This window comes from Triturus cristatus, chromosome 6, assembly GCF_964204655.1.
Source record: "Triturus cristatus chromosome 6, aTriCri1.1, whole genome shotgun sequence".
In the NCBI taxonomy this organism is placed as follows: domain Eukaryota; kingdom Metazoa; phylum Chordata; class Amphibia; order Caudata; family Salamandridae; genus Triturus; species Triturus cristatus.
The window spans coordinates 1,725,876,063-1,725,894,234 of record NC_140589.1 but is presented as its reverse complement, the minus strand read 5'-3'; the positions used below and the strand labels follow the sequence as shown (position 1 = coordinate 1,725,894,234).

Here is an 18,172-nt window from a genome sequence, read left to right as displayed (position 1 = left end):
CATGGCTAACAGTTAGTGGTGTAGAAAAGTGGTGTGGTGTGCAGTCGAGTTGCGTAGAGTGGAATAGAATGTCGTAGAGTGGACTGTTGTGGAGTGGTGTAGAGGGTTGTGGTGTGGCGGAGCGTGCAGATTAGTATTGTAAAGTGCCAGAGTTGTGTGGAGTGAAGCAGAGCAGAGTGGAATGAAGCAAAGTGGAGGGCCACAGAGTGGAGTTCAGTGGAGTGGAGTGGTGTAGAGTAGAGGAGCATAGAGTGGAGGGCCGTAGAGTGGAGTGGAGTAGAGTGGGGTGTCGTAGAGTGGAGTAGTGTGTCGTAGAGAGGAGTAGAATGTCAGAGTGGAGTCGTGTAGAGTGGAGTGTGCATGATGTGCTAGTGCACTGCCCTTACAGACAACACATTTTCAATTGGAATGACCTTTACATTTGCACAATCATACAGTTTTACTGATAAGACTATACAGCGCACAAACGATAATGTGTGGAAATGGCATCACCTAGTGTATTGATTTGTTTTAATCGTATTAAAATATTTGTTTCCAGAACACTTCAGAATTACAAAATAATGTGCTTCATTTGTGCTTTCTTAATTGTGATATATTCAGAAATATTTGCACAGTACATTTACAGACATTTAAATGTTGTGTGCTAGAAAATAGCCTTTCCTTACGCACCCCCAAACTGTCAGATAAATCCCCTCACTTTGAATCCAGAGAAAGAAATTCAAACACCAAGCTCCCGCAGCCTGACATTTGACCCGTCTTTGAATGCATAGCAAATGTGGCAAGATAAGAACAACATTTAAAGGCCTGTTTACAGACAGCGAGCACTCGTAGAAGAATACAGTAAACAGGCTATGCTCCATGGGAGGGGCAGAAACATGCTAGATGGCTTAGAACAAATAGGCCTGTAAATAGGCAGGCAAATATGAGTTAAAAACCACAAAGCCAATGGTAAGCAATGGGCAGAATGCACTCTTAGGTCAGCTTTCAGAATGTCCCAGGGAAGTCTTTAACAAAGCAGATATCTACATAGTCTGGTAGGCGTCAACCTAAAAAGCCCTCTTACACCTGCATGTTGCTGTAAGAACAGAAAGCAATTTACTGCAGGTGCTGCTGAATGTGTCCTGGTGTCAGAAAATTACACTGGGACAACTTCAGCATATTTCACTGGAGCACTAACTTCTTGGTAAGGGGGACGGCATCTACCCTGTTAAAATAGTGGGTGGACTCCATCTACCCGTGTTTCCTACCAGCTTGTGATCTGGGTGACACACTTAGGACTGCATCTGCTGAGAATAAGTGGCATTACGAGGGGGCATATGTCCCTACCAGGTCAGTGCTTAAGGGAAGGCCTCTACAGGAGCACAGAAGAAACTCCTTGGTTTGAGATGAGGGAATATTTTAGCTATCGAGGGGTTGGTTGGTAGTGTTAAAGATAGTGTTTAATTTCATTGCACCTGGAAAACATTGTTACATTTACTGCCTGCAACTCTTCTGAATTTTTTAAGCCCATCAGGTTGGAGCCCTAGGACTTTCTTCTTATGATCTTATAATGTAGCAGATGTATAAAACATTTTATCCAGCGGGGAAGAAGCTAAACAGTGATATGTGTTAATGGAGGCAGGATCTATGTTACTAGAACTGCCTCACCACTGTGGAGTAGCTGTCAGAAGTGCAGCTACTGGGGGTTGGGGAGGTTTGTAGTGATGTTAGGGTTTTTCTGTGAGAAATTCCAATGGTTTGATGCTTGTTTAAGAGTCATGATGCAATTATTACCTGGTATGAATTCCTTTACAATTATAAAAATAAGTTGACAAAAATAAAAGAGGAAGGCCACAATGCTGTGATTCAACAACCACTCCCTTGGAGTGTATGTAAGCCTGCTGTGCTTATCCATAAACATACTATAATCGGCCAGGTGAGAGGCAAACACCAAGATGTTTTTATCCAGAGTCCACATGAGCATTTCCATTGCTACTTTGCACAACTGTTGAGTGTGCACTCCCTACTGTTGTGGTGTTTACCTATAGGTCTCACACAGAAATACTTTAAGTGCCAAATTTGCCTTAAGATCCAGAATGCTGCCGGGGAGAGGCCAGTCTTCCAGTGACTACAGGTGAAACAGAGTGGGGCACTGCACTAGTATTCAACAAGCAATGGAAAAGCCAATAGGTCTCACCTACAAACGCTATTAGCTTTGTCAATGTTTTTATTTTTATAAAGCACTATGATGCGGGCAGTTCTGGCTGCATCATAGCGCTTTTTTAATTTCTTGGGGAGAGCCTGGTGAGAGGCATCTAAACCCTTTGTGTTACATGCCCTCCCTCCATCTGAGATGCTTCCTGCCCCACTCACTCAAAAACAAAAAAAGCGCTATGACGCAGCTAGCGCTGACTTACTCCTAGATCAGGGCATAACATGTATGGTGGTTACTGAATGTCTCTGAGAGCAGTTGATCTTGGAAACATTTTGTTTAAAGTGACGCTGCCTTTATGCTAGGACTTAAAATCTGAGGATTTGTTTGGAATTCACTGCAGTGTGCATACACAGAGATCAGCTTCGACCTTCATTTTGGGGTGAAATCCTGAATAAAGGGCTTTTGAGGAATAATGGCCTTACGAATTGTACATGTTGTTACTTTAACGCTTCTGTTGTGATACGCATTGCAGTTTGTGCCTTTTATTCAGTTTTTATTCACCATATTTATATTTTTCATCACAGAATTGAAACTTTTGATGTTATAATTGACCCTGCAAGTTCTTAAGAAGGTCGACAGTATCATGTTTTGCAAAACATCTCTTAATCAGGAACTGGAAAAATAAATTGAAGGTGAATGTGATGTTACTGACAGAATGCCACAGTGGGTGGGTCAGGTTTAAAAACTTCATAGCTTCCACAAGTGCAGGCAACAACAATGACGGCTGCAAACACGTGCACTGCTATAACTGAGAGAAAAAAGTACTTACGTAGTCTGGCAAGCCATGGAAGGACATACACTAGCCAAGAAAGCAGCACTTGGTCCATGCTCCGGGTGGGGGGACAAAGACACAAAGAGCAAGCGAAGCTGGAATGTTTGCACGAAGGAGAACCAAGGAAACAAGAGTATTGATGAAGCCAACCAATGGTAAGCAATGGGGGGCTCTAAGCTCCATGTAAGTTAGCAAAATGTTTTGAAAGCGACAGTGGCCACCATAATTGCTAAAAGAAAAAGTACACTTAACTAGACGTAGTTTGTCAATGACCGCCGTTACAAGTCTGCCATCATTTCTCTGGCACCCTGCACCAGCAAATATTACAGTATCCTCTTCTGGTTTCAGTTCTCAGATATTTGCTTCTGTGGTGCAAAGAGGGGCAACCAGCATAAGCAATGTCCTATTCCATCGTAACATTGCTGTTAAAGATTGAGTCTCTAAATGCCATGCTTGCAGGGAAAGATGCCATGACTTGGGGAGAAGTAGAGTGGAGGCCTTCTCCACTCCTGCATAGAGCAGAGTCCCCATGAACAACACTTTTGGTTAATGATCAACAAAGACCACACTTCATTCATGGCGAGTCCTAGGCAAAGAAAAGAACAGATAAAGCTCACTGAAGTGTGTATACAGCTTTCAGAGGGGATGAATTTGCCACTAACAGTTATTTACAAAGAAAATTATCTGAATATCCCACACCTCAAATGAACCAACAACACTAGCATGAGTTTGGATAACACATCAAGCTGAAGGGAAACATGTAGAATACTGTATATACCGACTTCCTCCAGCCCCAATTGTATTTACTTCTTTGTAGTTCTAGGTAAGCATGATGACCAACCAAGTTTCCTTCGTGATCTAAGTCTTGGCTTGAAAAAAAAGTTATACTACCCCAATCTGCCCATGCCTCCCCCAGTGTGCTGTGTCCATGATCGCATGTGATAGCTAGAGAGACCTGTCTGAACTGGAGTAATGGAAGGTAAAACCGCAAAACCCATGAAAAGACCTGGCTTTGTCGGCACTGGCAGAGGCCAGAAAGACATTACAGACGATAGGAGGAGGCTTTTTAAAAGAATGTAAAGTCATTTTACCACCCATTCCTCCACAGTGTTATGGATTTTGTGGTTGCGAAAAGTTTGATCAACAACCCTGTTAAAGCAAGGTTAAGCATATATCACTTTTATTCAGCTCCCTCCAGCCCCCAAGAAAAATCTGTTAAAGCGGTGAGCAGATGTGTGTAATGTATGCGTTTCCTCCTGCATCATTAAAGCCAATCAAAACTTCTTCCAAACTGCCCAACTTCAAGAAGAGTGCTGTATTATTGTGACTTCTTGGTGATTAAGCCTACATACTTCCTTGATCAGAGAACAAAAAAGCAAAGCTGAGGGTGCTTGTGCCACCACAAAGAACTTAACTGTTGATGCAGTTAGTCTGTTGTAAATCTTATTTGACACTAGTGTAAAATACCCATGCTGTTGCCACAGCTTAGCAGCCCTATCTAGAATGTCTCATAGATGTGAGAGGATGCTTTCAGTCTAAACTTGTTAAAACTACGTCAAAACCACTATATTTGTGGAAGGCCTATTTCTATCAGTTTTAAGTTACATCATTGAGTCGGCCATCAGAAAACTAAAGAGCAAATTGTTGATGAGTCCACCGTCTCATTCACTGGATGTGGAGACTGCTGTATGCAGGGCAAGTGTAGACCTGAAAGTCAAGGCTTTAGAATTTATGGTGTTTCTTACTAATAACACCCTTGGCGCCTAGTGAGTTTAAGAGCTGAAGTGCGGGCCATGAAACTTGGGAAGGTACCCAGCAGATTTTGCGATTATTCTACCTGAGGTTAAAAGGGGAAAAAGGAGAACACTCTACCATAAAAAGGCTAGAGACCAAAGGAAGTTACAGGCTCTCTGGGGGTACAAGTGGCTTCCTCGCGTAGATGCCCAAGAGCCAAACTGGTCAGGGTGTCTGAGGGAATACGTACAATGAAGAAGACCCACAAAATGAGACCATTCAATACGGGTATGCTGAACATGTCCTCACCCGCAAGAAGAAAGCAATGCCATGGTATTTCTGCATTTGGAAATAACAGGTTCGTTGCCCATAGGTTTGTATTTTTTATGCAAACACGGACATGAAGAAAGCCTCTATGTATGACCAGTATACACAATTATTTCAAAACCAAGGTCCCTGAATCCTCCAGTACCCCCAGGGGTCCTACAAAGACATTATAGCAAACTTGTGTGCATCTGCAGTCAGAGATCTAGCTCTCTCTTTCTTCTTCCAGCCCCTTCCACCTCTCTTCCAACCCCCCACCCGTTTCCTTGGTAAGTGATGCTTCTGGGAGGTTCAGGAAGCGGGCAGATTGGGAAAGAAGCACTGTAGTGCTAGCTTGAAATTGGACGTTTGGTACGTTGGCCCACAATAACTTGTGAAACCCAACTTTTAGGTGTTACTTCCTCCTCTAGTCAGGAGAAAATGTTTTGGAAAGTACAGATCACTAAGGTCAGGGGCCTGTGTGAAATAAAGATATCTACTTACTATTTTACTTCCATTCAACTAAGTCTTGCAACCCTTGGGGACCGAAGGTCTGACAACATCACACTAATGGTGCATCCTTTGTTCAACGCGCTTCCTGTAAGGACATTTTCAAATGAGTAGGACTAGATGCCATTGTTGGGCCACAAGTACTTGAAACAGTTAAGAGTGACGGCCAAGGAATGAAAACTGAATCTGCTGGACCTACTTTCTCTGGTGACAAGAAAGCACGAAAGGAACTTTGGTGGAACCCCTGATGCAAAAATACTTTTTCCACTTAAGTGAAAAAGGCAATTGGTCTGTGGCAGTCAAATGGGCGTATGGGGGCAAATGGGAAGGGTGAGCTGGACAGTACATCCACCTGGCCTACTGTGCATTTTTTTTAAACTTGTGCAAAATGTGATGTGTCACCAGACACTGCTGAAGAGGATGTCTCAATAGTCTAGCAAAATAGCGGCTGGAGTGTAGGCATATTCTGTACGTAGAAAAAACCATTCAAGCACTAAACAACACAAAAATTTGCTAAGAACAACACACAACTTGACCTAAAATTTGGCAAAATTGGTACTCCATTTTTAGAATTCACCACAGTTAGGATATGAGACAACCCAATGTTGGCCGAGGTAAGAATATTGTTCAAGGAACAAACCTACAAGAGATTTGCTTAGCATGCTCGTCTCATATTACTTTTTCTTTGTGAGCAGATCTTCACTCTTTATTTACAGGCCTCGTTTTCATATTTTATCCTGTTTTTCCTGTTCACGTCTGGTGATATATTACAGCAGGTAGACTATAGGGAATTAAAGGTCACGATTTTGGTGCAGTATTAGAATTTGCAGACATAAATAGATTTTTTTCCAATTTTTCTCAACTGTAATGCTTTTTTTTAGTTGTGTGTTGACTTACCATTTAATATACTTAGTGTGTTTCATTTTTGTAACATATAATCACCTTTTGCATGCACGTGTTAAATAGAAATAAAGAAAATAATAAAGGTAGTGTCTAAGGAGAAATTAAATGGAGGGCACATGCATTATTCCTATATAAGACTAGAATTAAACAAAGGTAGATCTATGCACCGTTAGTGGATACATATGTGCCCTGAACCATTGCATTTCATTCATTCATCTTGCAACTGGCTAGAACCCTCACACCGACTAAAACAATTATTTGTGCCACGCTGACAGAAAGACGAATCTGTCCACATCTACTTGCAGCTTTTAAATACACTGAAACTGATCTCTGACAAACACCATAATTAAAGCGTTTCCTTGAACAGCGTGTTCATCAGGGCTCTATTACTCGTTGCCATGGGAACCCACGGCTGCTATTGGCTTCTCTAGTAGTTCAAACCGATAGAGCAAATAGTTTAAACGAGCAATTTGACGTCCTTAGCGTAAGAGCCCCATAGCAGCGGCTGTGCACAGGAGAATTATGGTATTGGAAATCTGAGAGGTACTTCGATGGCCATCAAGAAGCGTCATTAAGAAAAGATCCAAGAAGCTCTACATCATCATAACATATGTAGTGTTCTATACATGAGCTTGTATAAACATGGAAGGCATGAATACCACATGTGGGTACAGTGGCAGCTGATACATAATAGCGGTAGCGGGTGCAGGGTTTTTAAAAATAAAAATTCACTCATCTTTCCAAGGTCGTCGTCTGTCTCGCTTCTCATCCTGGAAGCACAGAGGCTCCCTTAAGCCAATCATGATACTGCTGTCCCCATGACAGCAGCGTCGTGATTGGTCTGAGCACCGTGGTTCCGCGCTCAAACAGGACTGCAACCATGTGCATGTTCTCCGCCCAGGCAATGCATTACAGCTGGTGGAAAACATGCTAAGTGTGCGTGACTGTTTGGCAGGCCCAAGACGGCCGGCCACACCATCATGCACACTCAAGTGGACATAACACTCCTCCCCCTGCTGGCTGTGACGACAGCCAAGCCCTGCCTCAAAACTGGCTTCAGCAAGGAAAAATAAAATGATAACAGCAATTTATTATCATTTTATTTGCCCTTTTTTAGACTGCTGAAAAGCATGTGGCAACGCACCTCCACCATAGCAGAGGAGCTGCGGCTGTGTGGTTATCCTGAATGCATGAACAAGACTTGGAGTTATAATGAATGCATGAACACCACATGGGGTTGTCAAGAAATGAAGAGCAGGAACACCAAATGGGGTCATAATGAATGAATTAACAACACGTGAGGTTTTTATGAAAGCAAAAACACCACATGAGGTTATAATCGCAAGAAAACCACATGGGGTAACCATGAATACAAGACCATCACATGGGGTTACCACGAATGCAACAACACCACATAGAGTTATCACGAATGCAGGACCAACACACGGGGTTATCATGAACGCAAATACAACATATGGGGCTATCATGAATGCACGAACACCACATGGGGTGATCATGAATGCAAGAACACTACACGGGGTTATCATGAAGGCAAGAACAATACATGGGGCTATCATGAATGCAAGAACACCACATGGGGTGATCATGAATGCAAGAACACCACATGGGGTGATCATGAACGCAAGAACAACACATGGGGTTATCATGAATGCAAGAACACCACATGGGGTTATCATGAATGCAAGACCACCACATGGGGTTATCATGAATGCAGGAACAACACACGGGGTTATCATGAACGCAAATACAACATATGGGGCTATCATGAATGCACGAACACCACATGGGGTGATCATGAATGCAAGAACACTACACAGGGTTATCATGAAGGCAAGAACAATACATGGGGCTATCATGAATGCAAGAACACCACATGGGGTGATCATGAATGCAAGAACACCACATGGGGTGATCATGAACGCAAGAACAACACATGGGGTTATCATGAATACAAGAACACCACATGGGGTTATTTATCATGAATGCAAGAACACCACATGGGGTTATCATGAATGCAAGAACACATGGGGCTATCTTGAATACAAGAACGCCACATGGGGTTATCATGAATGCAAGAACACCACATGGGGTTATTTATCATGAACGCAAGAACACCACATGGGGCTATTTATCATGACCGCTAGAACACCACATGGGGCTATTTATCATGAACGCAAGAACACCACATGGGGCTATCATGAATACAAGAACACCACATGGAGTTATCATGAATGCAGGAACAACACATTGAGTTTATCAAGAATGCATAAACACTACATGGGGTTGTCAGGAAATGAAGTGCATAAATACCACATAGGATTATGATGAATGCATGAACATGTGGGGTTTTATGAAAGGAAGACCACCACATGGGGTTATCATAAATGCAAGAACAAAACATGGAGGTTAGCATGAATCCAAGAACACCACATGGGATTATCATGAATGCAAGAACAAAACATGGAGGTTAGCAGGAATCCAACACCACCACATGGGATTATCATGAATGCAAGAACAAAACATGGAGGTTAGCAGGAATCCAAGAACATCACATGGAGTTATCATGAATGCAAGAACACCACAAGGGGTTACCATGAATGCAAGAACACCACAAGGAGTTATCATGAATGCAAGACCACATGGGCTTATCATGAATGCAAGAACACCACATGGGGTTATCATGAATGCAAGAACAACACATGGGGTTATCATGAATGCAAGAACAACACATGGGGTTACCATGAATGCAAAAACACCACAAGGAGTTATCATGAATGCAAGAACACCACATGGGCTTATCATGAATGCAAGACCACCACATGGGGTTATCATGAATGCAAGAACAACACATGGGGTTATCATGAATGCAAGAACAATACATGGAGGTTATCATGAATGAAATAACGCATGAGGTTGTCATTAATGCTTGAACAACAAGTGGGGTTATTATGAAAGCATGAACACCACATGGAGTTATCATGAATGCACAAATCCTCTCATTAGCTATAAAACAGTTTCCATGGGCTGTTCGACTCCATACCAGGAGTTGTGAGGTCCTTTAATGTACTGCAACAAGAGCGAATACACAGCAGCAGTCCATGAGTTTCTATCAGGCAGTAAATCTGTCTACTGGATGTATTGCCAGGCATGGCAAAAAACAGGAGGAGCAGGCTAGAGATTTCTCAAAAATATGTCACCAAAGGTGAGTACTCCACAGTGTCTGAGGCCAGGGGACTTCAAAAGCGATCGGCAACCATGGATTGCCCGTGATCCGTGTAAACTCACCGATCAGCCTCCTGAGCTGTGGTAGACCTTTCACTTCTTAATATGTTGGGGCTGATTGCAGTGGGTTTTATACTCGCATGTATCTACTGCCTTCTAACATTATATTTGCCTCATATCTTGTCACAAACATAATTTCAGCGTGAGGGGCTTCTCGTCTGGTCAGCCACTGCTGCCTGCACTAGCACTCTGAAGGTTGTCAGTAGCATGCACGTGTGGCTACCCTGAAACTATGTCTTCATGGACCTACGCTGAACCTCCCTCTTGGAGATCAACCCACCTCTTCAAGAACCAATCTGTATTTACTAGTTTGAGACTGCAGATATGTCAGAAACATTTCAATGCTATCCTTGCCTTGAGAGTTCCAATAACAGCATCGTTTGAAATACAAACTGAATACTGTACACACTTAAAGCTTTAAAAGGGTGATTACTGGCCAGCTCATTGTGAGACTGAAGTTGAAAAATGGGGCACTAGGACAAGGGACTGAATAATCTGTTCCAGTATTAAATAGATTTCACTGCACATTTCTACCAGAAAACTTTCGAGGCCTTGGTGGTTTTCAGTCCTTACAAGCAGGCTTTTGTTCTAAGCCTGCTCAGAATGGAACAACTTGGACATACCTCACCCCCAAAGAACGTCACCGAACATAACTTGAAGGAGAAAACAAGCAATCTAATAACAGTGATTTAGAGTATGTTTTGGGAAAGCCATTCATTTTCTCATTTAGCCTCACTTAAATTAAAAAGAATATACACAAATGAAATGATATAATAATCATCAGAGATAAGTAGCCATGTTAGCAGTGGTGTTTATGACAGTGTTTCAGTTTTACTTTTAGAAGGAACAGGGCCAGGTCATTTACAACTTAAGGTGCTGGAGTAGGGGCTAAGGCAAGTATAGGAATGGGGTAAAGGTAATTACAATCTAAAGTATAGGGGAGACTGGAGTGGATGAGAAGAATAAGAGGCCTTGGAAGTAGGATATTTGAGGTAATGGTCATTTCGCTTGAACTGAGCTCCAAACTCTCTGCATTAGCTGCTATTGACGCACTAAGGGCGTTTTTACCACAATGAGTTTCCCACCACTGTTAAAATCACAAAATGTTGTCAATACTTCACTTATACACAACTTTGATGTGCACGCCATTAAAGTGCATTAACAAAATAAACCACACATAGATAGGAAGGAAGGTGGCTGCTTCAATAGGTGTGATGGCCTGTGGAACAAGAGCACGGTGTTGGGGGTAATGAATTTACACTGCGGTGTCAAAAGGGACTATTAATATGGTTATTGCACCAGGGTTACCAACTTAGGAACTATATATCTTAAACTCTCAATTTTCTTCTAATTACGTTTTGTGGCTCTCTTCCTAGCTCCATTAGCCAAAATATCCTTGGCAAAAGCATGTCAAGTTTTTTTATTTTTTTTAACTACCTTGGTTTGACTTTATAAATGGCTAGCTTGAATAAACAAATGTGATGTGGTACCTGCTGTCTTTGCCATTTTGTATTGCAGAGTTTCGATCTGTAGTGCGGTCGCAAACATAAGTGTTCCTTCGAGTCATTCCACCACCAGGAAATATGTTGTTCTTCACAGGATAAAAAAAGAAAACAAATATTTACAAATTAAACGTTTTTCAAAAAAGAATCAGGCAGCATAATAGTCATGAAAATGCATATGTATTTATTCCTCATGTGGCTGTTTTGTGAAAAGTATCGGTTATTTGTTGCTTGATCTTGCGAAATTCGCTAACGCTCACGGAGATTCAGTTCCACTATAGGCCAAAACTGGGAACAAATGCTGGCATGAAGGGCTTTATATTAGTACATGGACATTACAAAAAGTTATTTCACAAACCCAGTATGGATACATATTTTGCATCTCGTCATACTACCTCACTTTTCCTTTCTCGTGCTAGGTTTTAAGGTCAATTAGGTTTTAACATCTAAATCCTAACATATTTATATTCAGAAATCAGGACAATAACCTGGACTGTAAAAACAATAAAGGCCGCCACAAGGCTGATAACATTCAAATGCAGTATTTATTTTAACGCAAAAACGTAGTATTTATCACCCTCCCATCCTAGCCAATGAGAAGGAGGGTCATGAGCTGAATATGAGTGAAAGTACTGAACTGTTAATAATGTTTCCGCCATTAGTATTCTTTACAGATTCACATACTTCTTTGAGTATTACTAGACGCCATGCTAGAAATCCTTGGTTGATATAGTTAATATGTGATATTAAAATGACTTTCAAAGCTCTACCAAGGTGCCTTTCCAAAGAGAAATATGACTTACTTTGCCCTACCTGCCTGCCCTGCTGTCCCCATTCCTGTGTATCATTTCAGTGAGATTCTGGGCACTCGCATGCCATCAGCATAATCCTCTAGGGAGTTGGGGTGGGTGGCAGGCCAATCTTTAGTCTAAAACAATGCTGGAGAAGTATATCTACAGGCAAGTTCCTTGATTCGGCCCCATTGTTCTTAATACAACTATCAGAGAATGTTCACTGTCAAAAGCCCTGCTGTCAGACAATGAAGAATGGTTTTCTATGAGATGCCAGTGAGCAGAGCTAAAGCTCTCCTTGCATTAACGTGCACAAAATAAAATGGCAATTAACATGGTGAGTGTCACAGGTGCTGGGTGAGCAGGAGAGAAACAGGTGGAAAAAAGTATTCTTGGTGATCTTAAAACAAAATCCCCTTGGTAAGGCTTGCAACATTGTACATTAGTGAGTAGTCATTAATCCAGTTAAGATTAGGGAATGTGGTGAAAAAACTCAAATTCACAAATGAATGATTCAATGCATGACAAATGGGATTCCTATCGACTTGTCGAAGATCGTAGAGGAAAGTGCCATCTTAATCAAAGTATATACAACGGATACCATTTCCTAGATGAATAGTTACAAAACAATTATACATGGTCAATCAATTGACCGTTTAATAACGCAATAAGATAGTTCACTCATTAAGACAACATCCCCTAATGTACTTGAAATTAAAAATAAGAAACATTTAAAGCATAATTGAGCCAAGAATTGATAAGCTTCTCTTACCTCTTTGTGGTGTGACAATAACAGTAATGGCCGCCACATGGCAGATAATATTAAAATGCAATGTTTTTGAAAAGCAAAAAATTTAATACTAAAGAGTAGATCATTCTGTAAAGCATTTTTAATATTCGTCTGAAGAGAGAATGTTGCTCAGGGAAGTTAGAGTGACTTACACTTGGAACAGTGGTAGACTTTTTTCGCTCTGATCCTACGATCGGACTTGCAGTAACTTCACCCTTAGAGTTCACTGTTGTGCTGCTCAGCTTGCGAGGCCCATCCTTGTCCCAGTCCTCTTTCTGTTCACTTTCAACACTGTTTGCCTGGCCCCGTTTCGTATAGGACACCGCAGGAGGAATCGATGGCCCAGCTGTCAATTAAAAAGTATAACATGTTGAAATTCACCCAATGAAAGATAAGAGTCGCACTGACTGGTCAACCGGTCAATGCAAATCAAGTTACGCCTGCAAGATCTTTGCTAAGCAAAATACCATAAAAGACACTACCACTTTGTGACCCCTTAGTACATCCCTTGGATTTTCGAAGTTGATTACATCTGGGACACAGGTAACTACGCTTGCCCTTAAATATAACAGTATAGCTCTCCTAGCCCCCTCTTGCAATGAGGACTAAATACCGGCTCATTCACCTGGAGGTCCTCTTTGTATGTTTCACTGAGTCAGCCTCTGCGCTATATGCTAAATGGTGCTCTGTTTTACCTAATTTATCTGTGGTATAATTTCATTTTGCCTTGTGAAACAGAAACAGTCTCTAGTTGTCAAAGTCATTGCCAGTCCTAAGCAGGCTTGATGAAGTCTACACAGTGGATTGGAGATTCCTGTTCAGGTTATTTGCAAATGAGCTACTTGGGGCCATCATTCCATGGGTGTCAAGAATACTGATGTGATATTTGCCCACCTAGCATTACCGAAAATGCAAGTGCCTATATTTTCAAGATACAGCAATACCAAGATATTTTGACTGCAAGGGTGTCACAAGAAATGGAGACTCTGCAAATCATATTTACTGCACTCAATTCCGGTGATAAACTCTGATTCAGCTGAAGAGGCAAACTGTGAATTACACCAACCTTGGAATATAGGCATTGACAATTCTATTCTGGCTTCTGTGTGACTTTTTTAGAAGTATAAAACTGCATACATGTCAGCTCTGCTGGGCAGGGCTATGAAACGGTAAATATATGCCAAATGGACTGTGTTCAGTTCCATATTTCAAACAAAGCAGCATGATTACACTCCGTGTTGATGAAAAGTCCCTATGGTCCGACTCCATCTTAAATAGAGGAGGTCGCCATCTTCCCTCTCAGACACAATGGTAGTTGCCATCTTCCCCGATTCATGCAGAATTATTGTCATGTCTGCCATTCAATTTAGATGTCGCCTGACCTATCTTTCTAAGAACTGTGAATGTGTCAAGCTATTCGATTAATAACACATATACAACCATCAATGCAACATTTTTCTGGGTCAAAAGTCTACTTTTCACCAGGTCAAGGATAATTAAGACAACAAACAGACATTAACCAAAATAGAGTAGTGTGAAATTATGTTCTTTCCCTTTATATGTTCATAAGGAAATGTCTAGGAAACCTACGTAGGATTTACATAATCTATATCAGACATTCTTAAACCTATGTTAGAAATTCCAACTTCTGATAAATGTTAGTATATAAGGACGATCACTTGACCACCTGTCAGGAGATTTCCTTTGCCCAGATTATCACCCAAGATTCTGCCAGAGATGGTCTCACCTACTGTCAGCACACTTCGTGAATGCTACATCTCATCTGAAGCTGATAACCCAAGGAAGGCTGACTAACTGCTATCGCAGTGTGTTCACCCTTCACAGGGTACACTATCTTCGCGCCTATGCTGATAAAGACAGCCTTCGCTGTCAACAAGGTATGCAGAGCGTCTTTTCTGCCTATGAAACTCAAGACTGCATGTTGCTATGCCTTCCATGATCTCATAGTGTAGCACACAGAAGCAGACGTTAGGGAGTTCGTTTCTTGATGACATTTTAATAATGCTAGAAATGTTAATTATTCTCGTTATTTATGACGTGCCTTCTTGCTGTTTTTATAATACGCTGTGTAGTTGTGGATGTACTGAGAAACAGATTGTTCCTGTAGTAATAAATACTTTTTACTTGAAAGTATTCATTCTTCTTAGAACAGTGGGAGTGAAACTGTGACTAACGAAATAAGGTGCGTTTTTGATGATTGCATTTAGGAGCTTGTGAATGGGTGGGAGAGATTTTGTGCACTTGTGTGTGCATGTGAAAGAAAGGCTAGATGTGAGTATATGCCTGGGTGCTTGTGGACAGATGGGTGCGAATGAAGGTGCCTGCGTGTGCTTGTGGAAGTGAGGGTGCTCTTTAAAATAACCAGCCGCCACTGCACGGGTCACGAGATGTACCCGACGTTGAGGGCCTACAGAGAGAAACTGGATTTACATTTGGCAACAATCTAACGATGGAGTCGATGCCCATGCGCACTATTATCCAAAGGAGGAGCCACCTATCTCGTGACTTCCAAAGACTTTCCAAGACAACAACAAAGTGCAAACATCCAGGCCCAACACCAGATGGCGATCTATGCACAGTGTGTGATCTGCAGCTCATATGCCTTGAACATGAATTTACATTTGGCACGGATTCATCTATTCTTCTAAGGAAAGAACTATGATGAAGAAAAAGGTCAAAATTGTAACACACCAATTACTTACTAGTTATTCTGATTAAGAGTCCTACTCATACAATCCTAGGGTATCACCAGTTAGTACGTTACCAGTCCTACAAATATTTCAAAATACAGTAGTTTGTTTTAACATACTACTATTATTAAGGAAATACAATTATATTATAGACGGAATGCTGTGATTTAAGGGTGCAAAGAGTGTTAAGAGCTTATGCCATCTCATACAACTACTGTGGTAGCCTCTTCACCACCACTCCAGTCTTCCTTTAAGCTACGCTTGGGATCTCCTCATTTAACTTTAAACAATAAATAATGTATCAACCGTGGAGTAATTTCGCATTAAACACAAGGACAAACCCATTAGGACTCTTCAGTCTGAAAGCATCTGAATGTGTAATCTTAACAAGAACAGAACGCTGCATATTCCTTGGTTAATACGAACTCATTAGGTGTCTGGAAGCAAGGGCTGCATTTTAGAGAAGTTTAAAAATTGTGTTTATTTTTGGAAATGGTGTTCCTCTTAAGGATGAAATACCACAAATAACAGGTGTCATCAGGTTTTCCCTTTCCAGAGTATTTTAATCGTAATTGGTTTAGGGTAGTTGAATTTACACAGCCAAATCCGATATAAATCAAGTATTAGTTTACCAAAAATATAGGTTACATTTAGGTATCCTAAACAGACACTCAACTGGTAATATTAGCACAGAGAATTCCCAAAGATGACTTCATAGATTTTCTTTTCAATTGACTACGTACCAGAAACAAACTAATATTTTTTTGCTCCAGACCAGACATAGGAATGCCCTTCAGTACAGAGATGTCTAATTTTAAACCGGGAGGAGCAAATATCCTTATGACCATTATAAGTGAAAAAGTTGACAAACTTACGAATAAAATGGCACTTATACAGCACGCATTACCCTGGCATATCCTTTCATGCCAATTACCTTAGGAGAATTGTGTGCTTGTAGATCTCTGTTTTTAATTATGTACTAAACAGCCTTTGGCCTAGACCAGAATTTTATACATGAGGACACCTAGATGAGCCTTTTCCAGTTTAGTTCCTTTACTCATCTTATGACCCACACACATTCTTAACCCCATGAAACATATTCCGTAATCAACGTTTGTTGCAACATGATGATGCAAAGAAGACTTATCGAATGATTTGTAACACTATGAAAACCAATGAATTCACTTGCTAACCATCCCATGGGGCATTATCCTTAACCACGTCACCTACCAAGACAGTCATCAAAAATGGTCTTAATGTTTAGCATTAGCAAGTCCTTTCCAAATTATTCACCTTAACGAGCCCCGATACAACATATGCATTTCAACTGAAGACAGTGGAAAATGAAAACCAATGAGCATCTGGAAGGAGCCATTTTCAGATTTTCCTTGATGTTGGATGTCCAATAGCTGTTCCTTGTCCTTGGTTTGTAGCTTTCAGAGTTAAATACCTAGTGGAGTGCATCACATACCTAAGACTATCAGGCTCCATTTCAACATCTGTTCACAAGAAAGGACGGAGATGCATGCACTCACCAATTCACTTCCTTTGCCCTTTTTCTTAACACCCCAACTTGACCAAAGGAACTAGCAATTTACCACCAAGTTGTTGATCTGCTAAGTGTGAGTCCTGACACTAAACACTGATTATACCATCATTTGCTGTGTTGCCTATCTCATGGAATAATATTTTGTTACATCATACATTTTTCAGCAAAAAACCTTTATGTTTGGTCACTCTGTTTATAGTCCACAATAGTCAACTGTCTATGATAGAGCAGAGAGCTCCAACATACCTGGTTTAACAATCCAAACCAGTAGAAAGATAACAATGCCCTCAGGAATGAACACTATGACTTGAGTTTAGTGGGTCTTATAAACAGCACCGTCTGTCCATGGGTATCTTGACACTATCAAAATAGTTTGAAACTGGAGCCCATATACGTAAGATGATCAAGCTCTCGATGTTTAATCTAACAACTCTGCTGCCAAGGAAACCTTATAACGGGGCTTTATTAGATTAAAAAGGCCACGAAAGCAACCATTCTTGCTGTTGACGTACATACATGCCAACAAATGCATAATATTTCTAAAATTATTTACTAGCACAACCACTGCAATGTGCAGCAATTTAGGCCCAACTTATGCAACAGGGTTAGGCAAGAGAAAGTCGAAATATGTGAAAAAAATGCACACAACGCACATTATGCGATTAGTTCCAAACTATGTGGAAACTACGTGGCACATTCCATGATAACAATTCTTAGGTACTTTTATATTTTAAACAAACTTTTACAAAAGAGATTACAAAGGCATGGAAATGCGTAGGTTTCTTAAGCAAGACTGTACACATTCATTTAAAACGTTATTATGGAACAATTAAAGAACACAGATAACAGTCCTTTGTATCGTGAAAAGGAAATCATTTGTGAAAAACATATTTAATGTTGTACTAAGAAAAAAGGCTACATCGACACACTTCTTTAATACAAAGTGTGCCTCTTTTATCCTGTGCATCCCAATTATGTTTTAAAAAGTAATCATTTTCTGATAAATCCTGTGTTCAGAACAGGTGACCTCTCAAAGAACCTCTTTCCATTAACAACCAGCTCAGCAGAACAGTGTTGTACATTTCACGTTTATTATATCTGTGTCTCACT

At 40.9% G+C, this 18,172-nt stretch overlaps 1 protein-coding gene across 4 annotated transcripts in view; it reads right to left on the bottom strand.

Moving 5' to 3' along the window:
- Nucleotides 1–18,172, bottom strand: part of MARK1 (microtubule affinity regulating kinase 1) — a 491,137-nt gene that overhangs the window by 52,419 nt on the left and 420,546 nt on the right. For all 4 annotated transcript variants that reach the window (XM_085612955.1, XM_085612957.1, XM_085612954.1 and 1 more), the window contains exons 13-14: nucleotides 12,955–13,148; nucleotides 11,210–11,310 (exon numbers count right to left, since the gene is read on the bottom strand). In XM_085612955.1, the coding sequence (XP_085469081.1) occupies nucleotides 11,210–11,310; nucleotides 12,955–13,148 (295 nt within the window). The remainder of the gene's footprint in view (nucleotides 1–11,209; nucleotides 11,311–12,954; nucleotides 13,149–18,172) is intronic.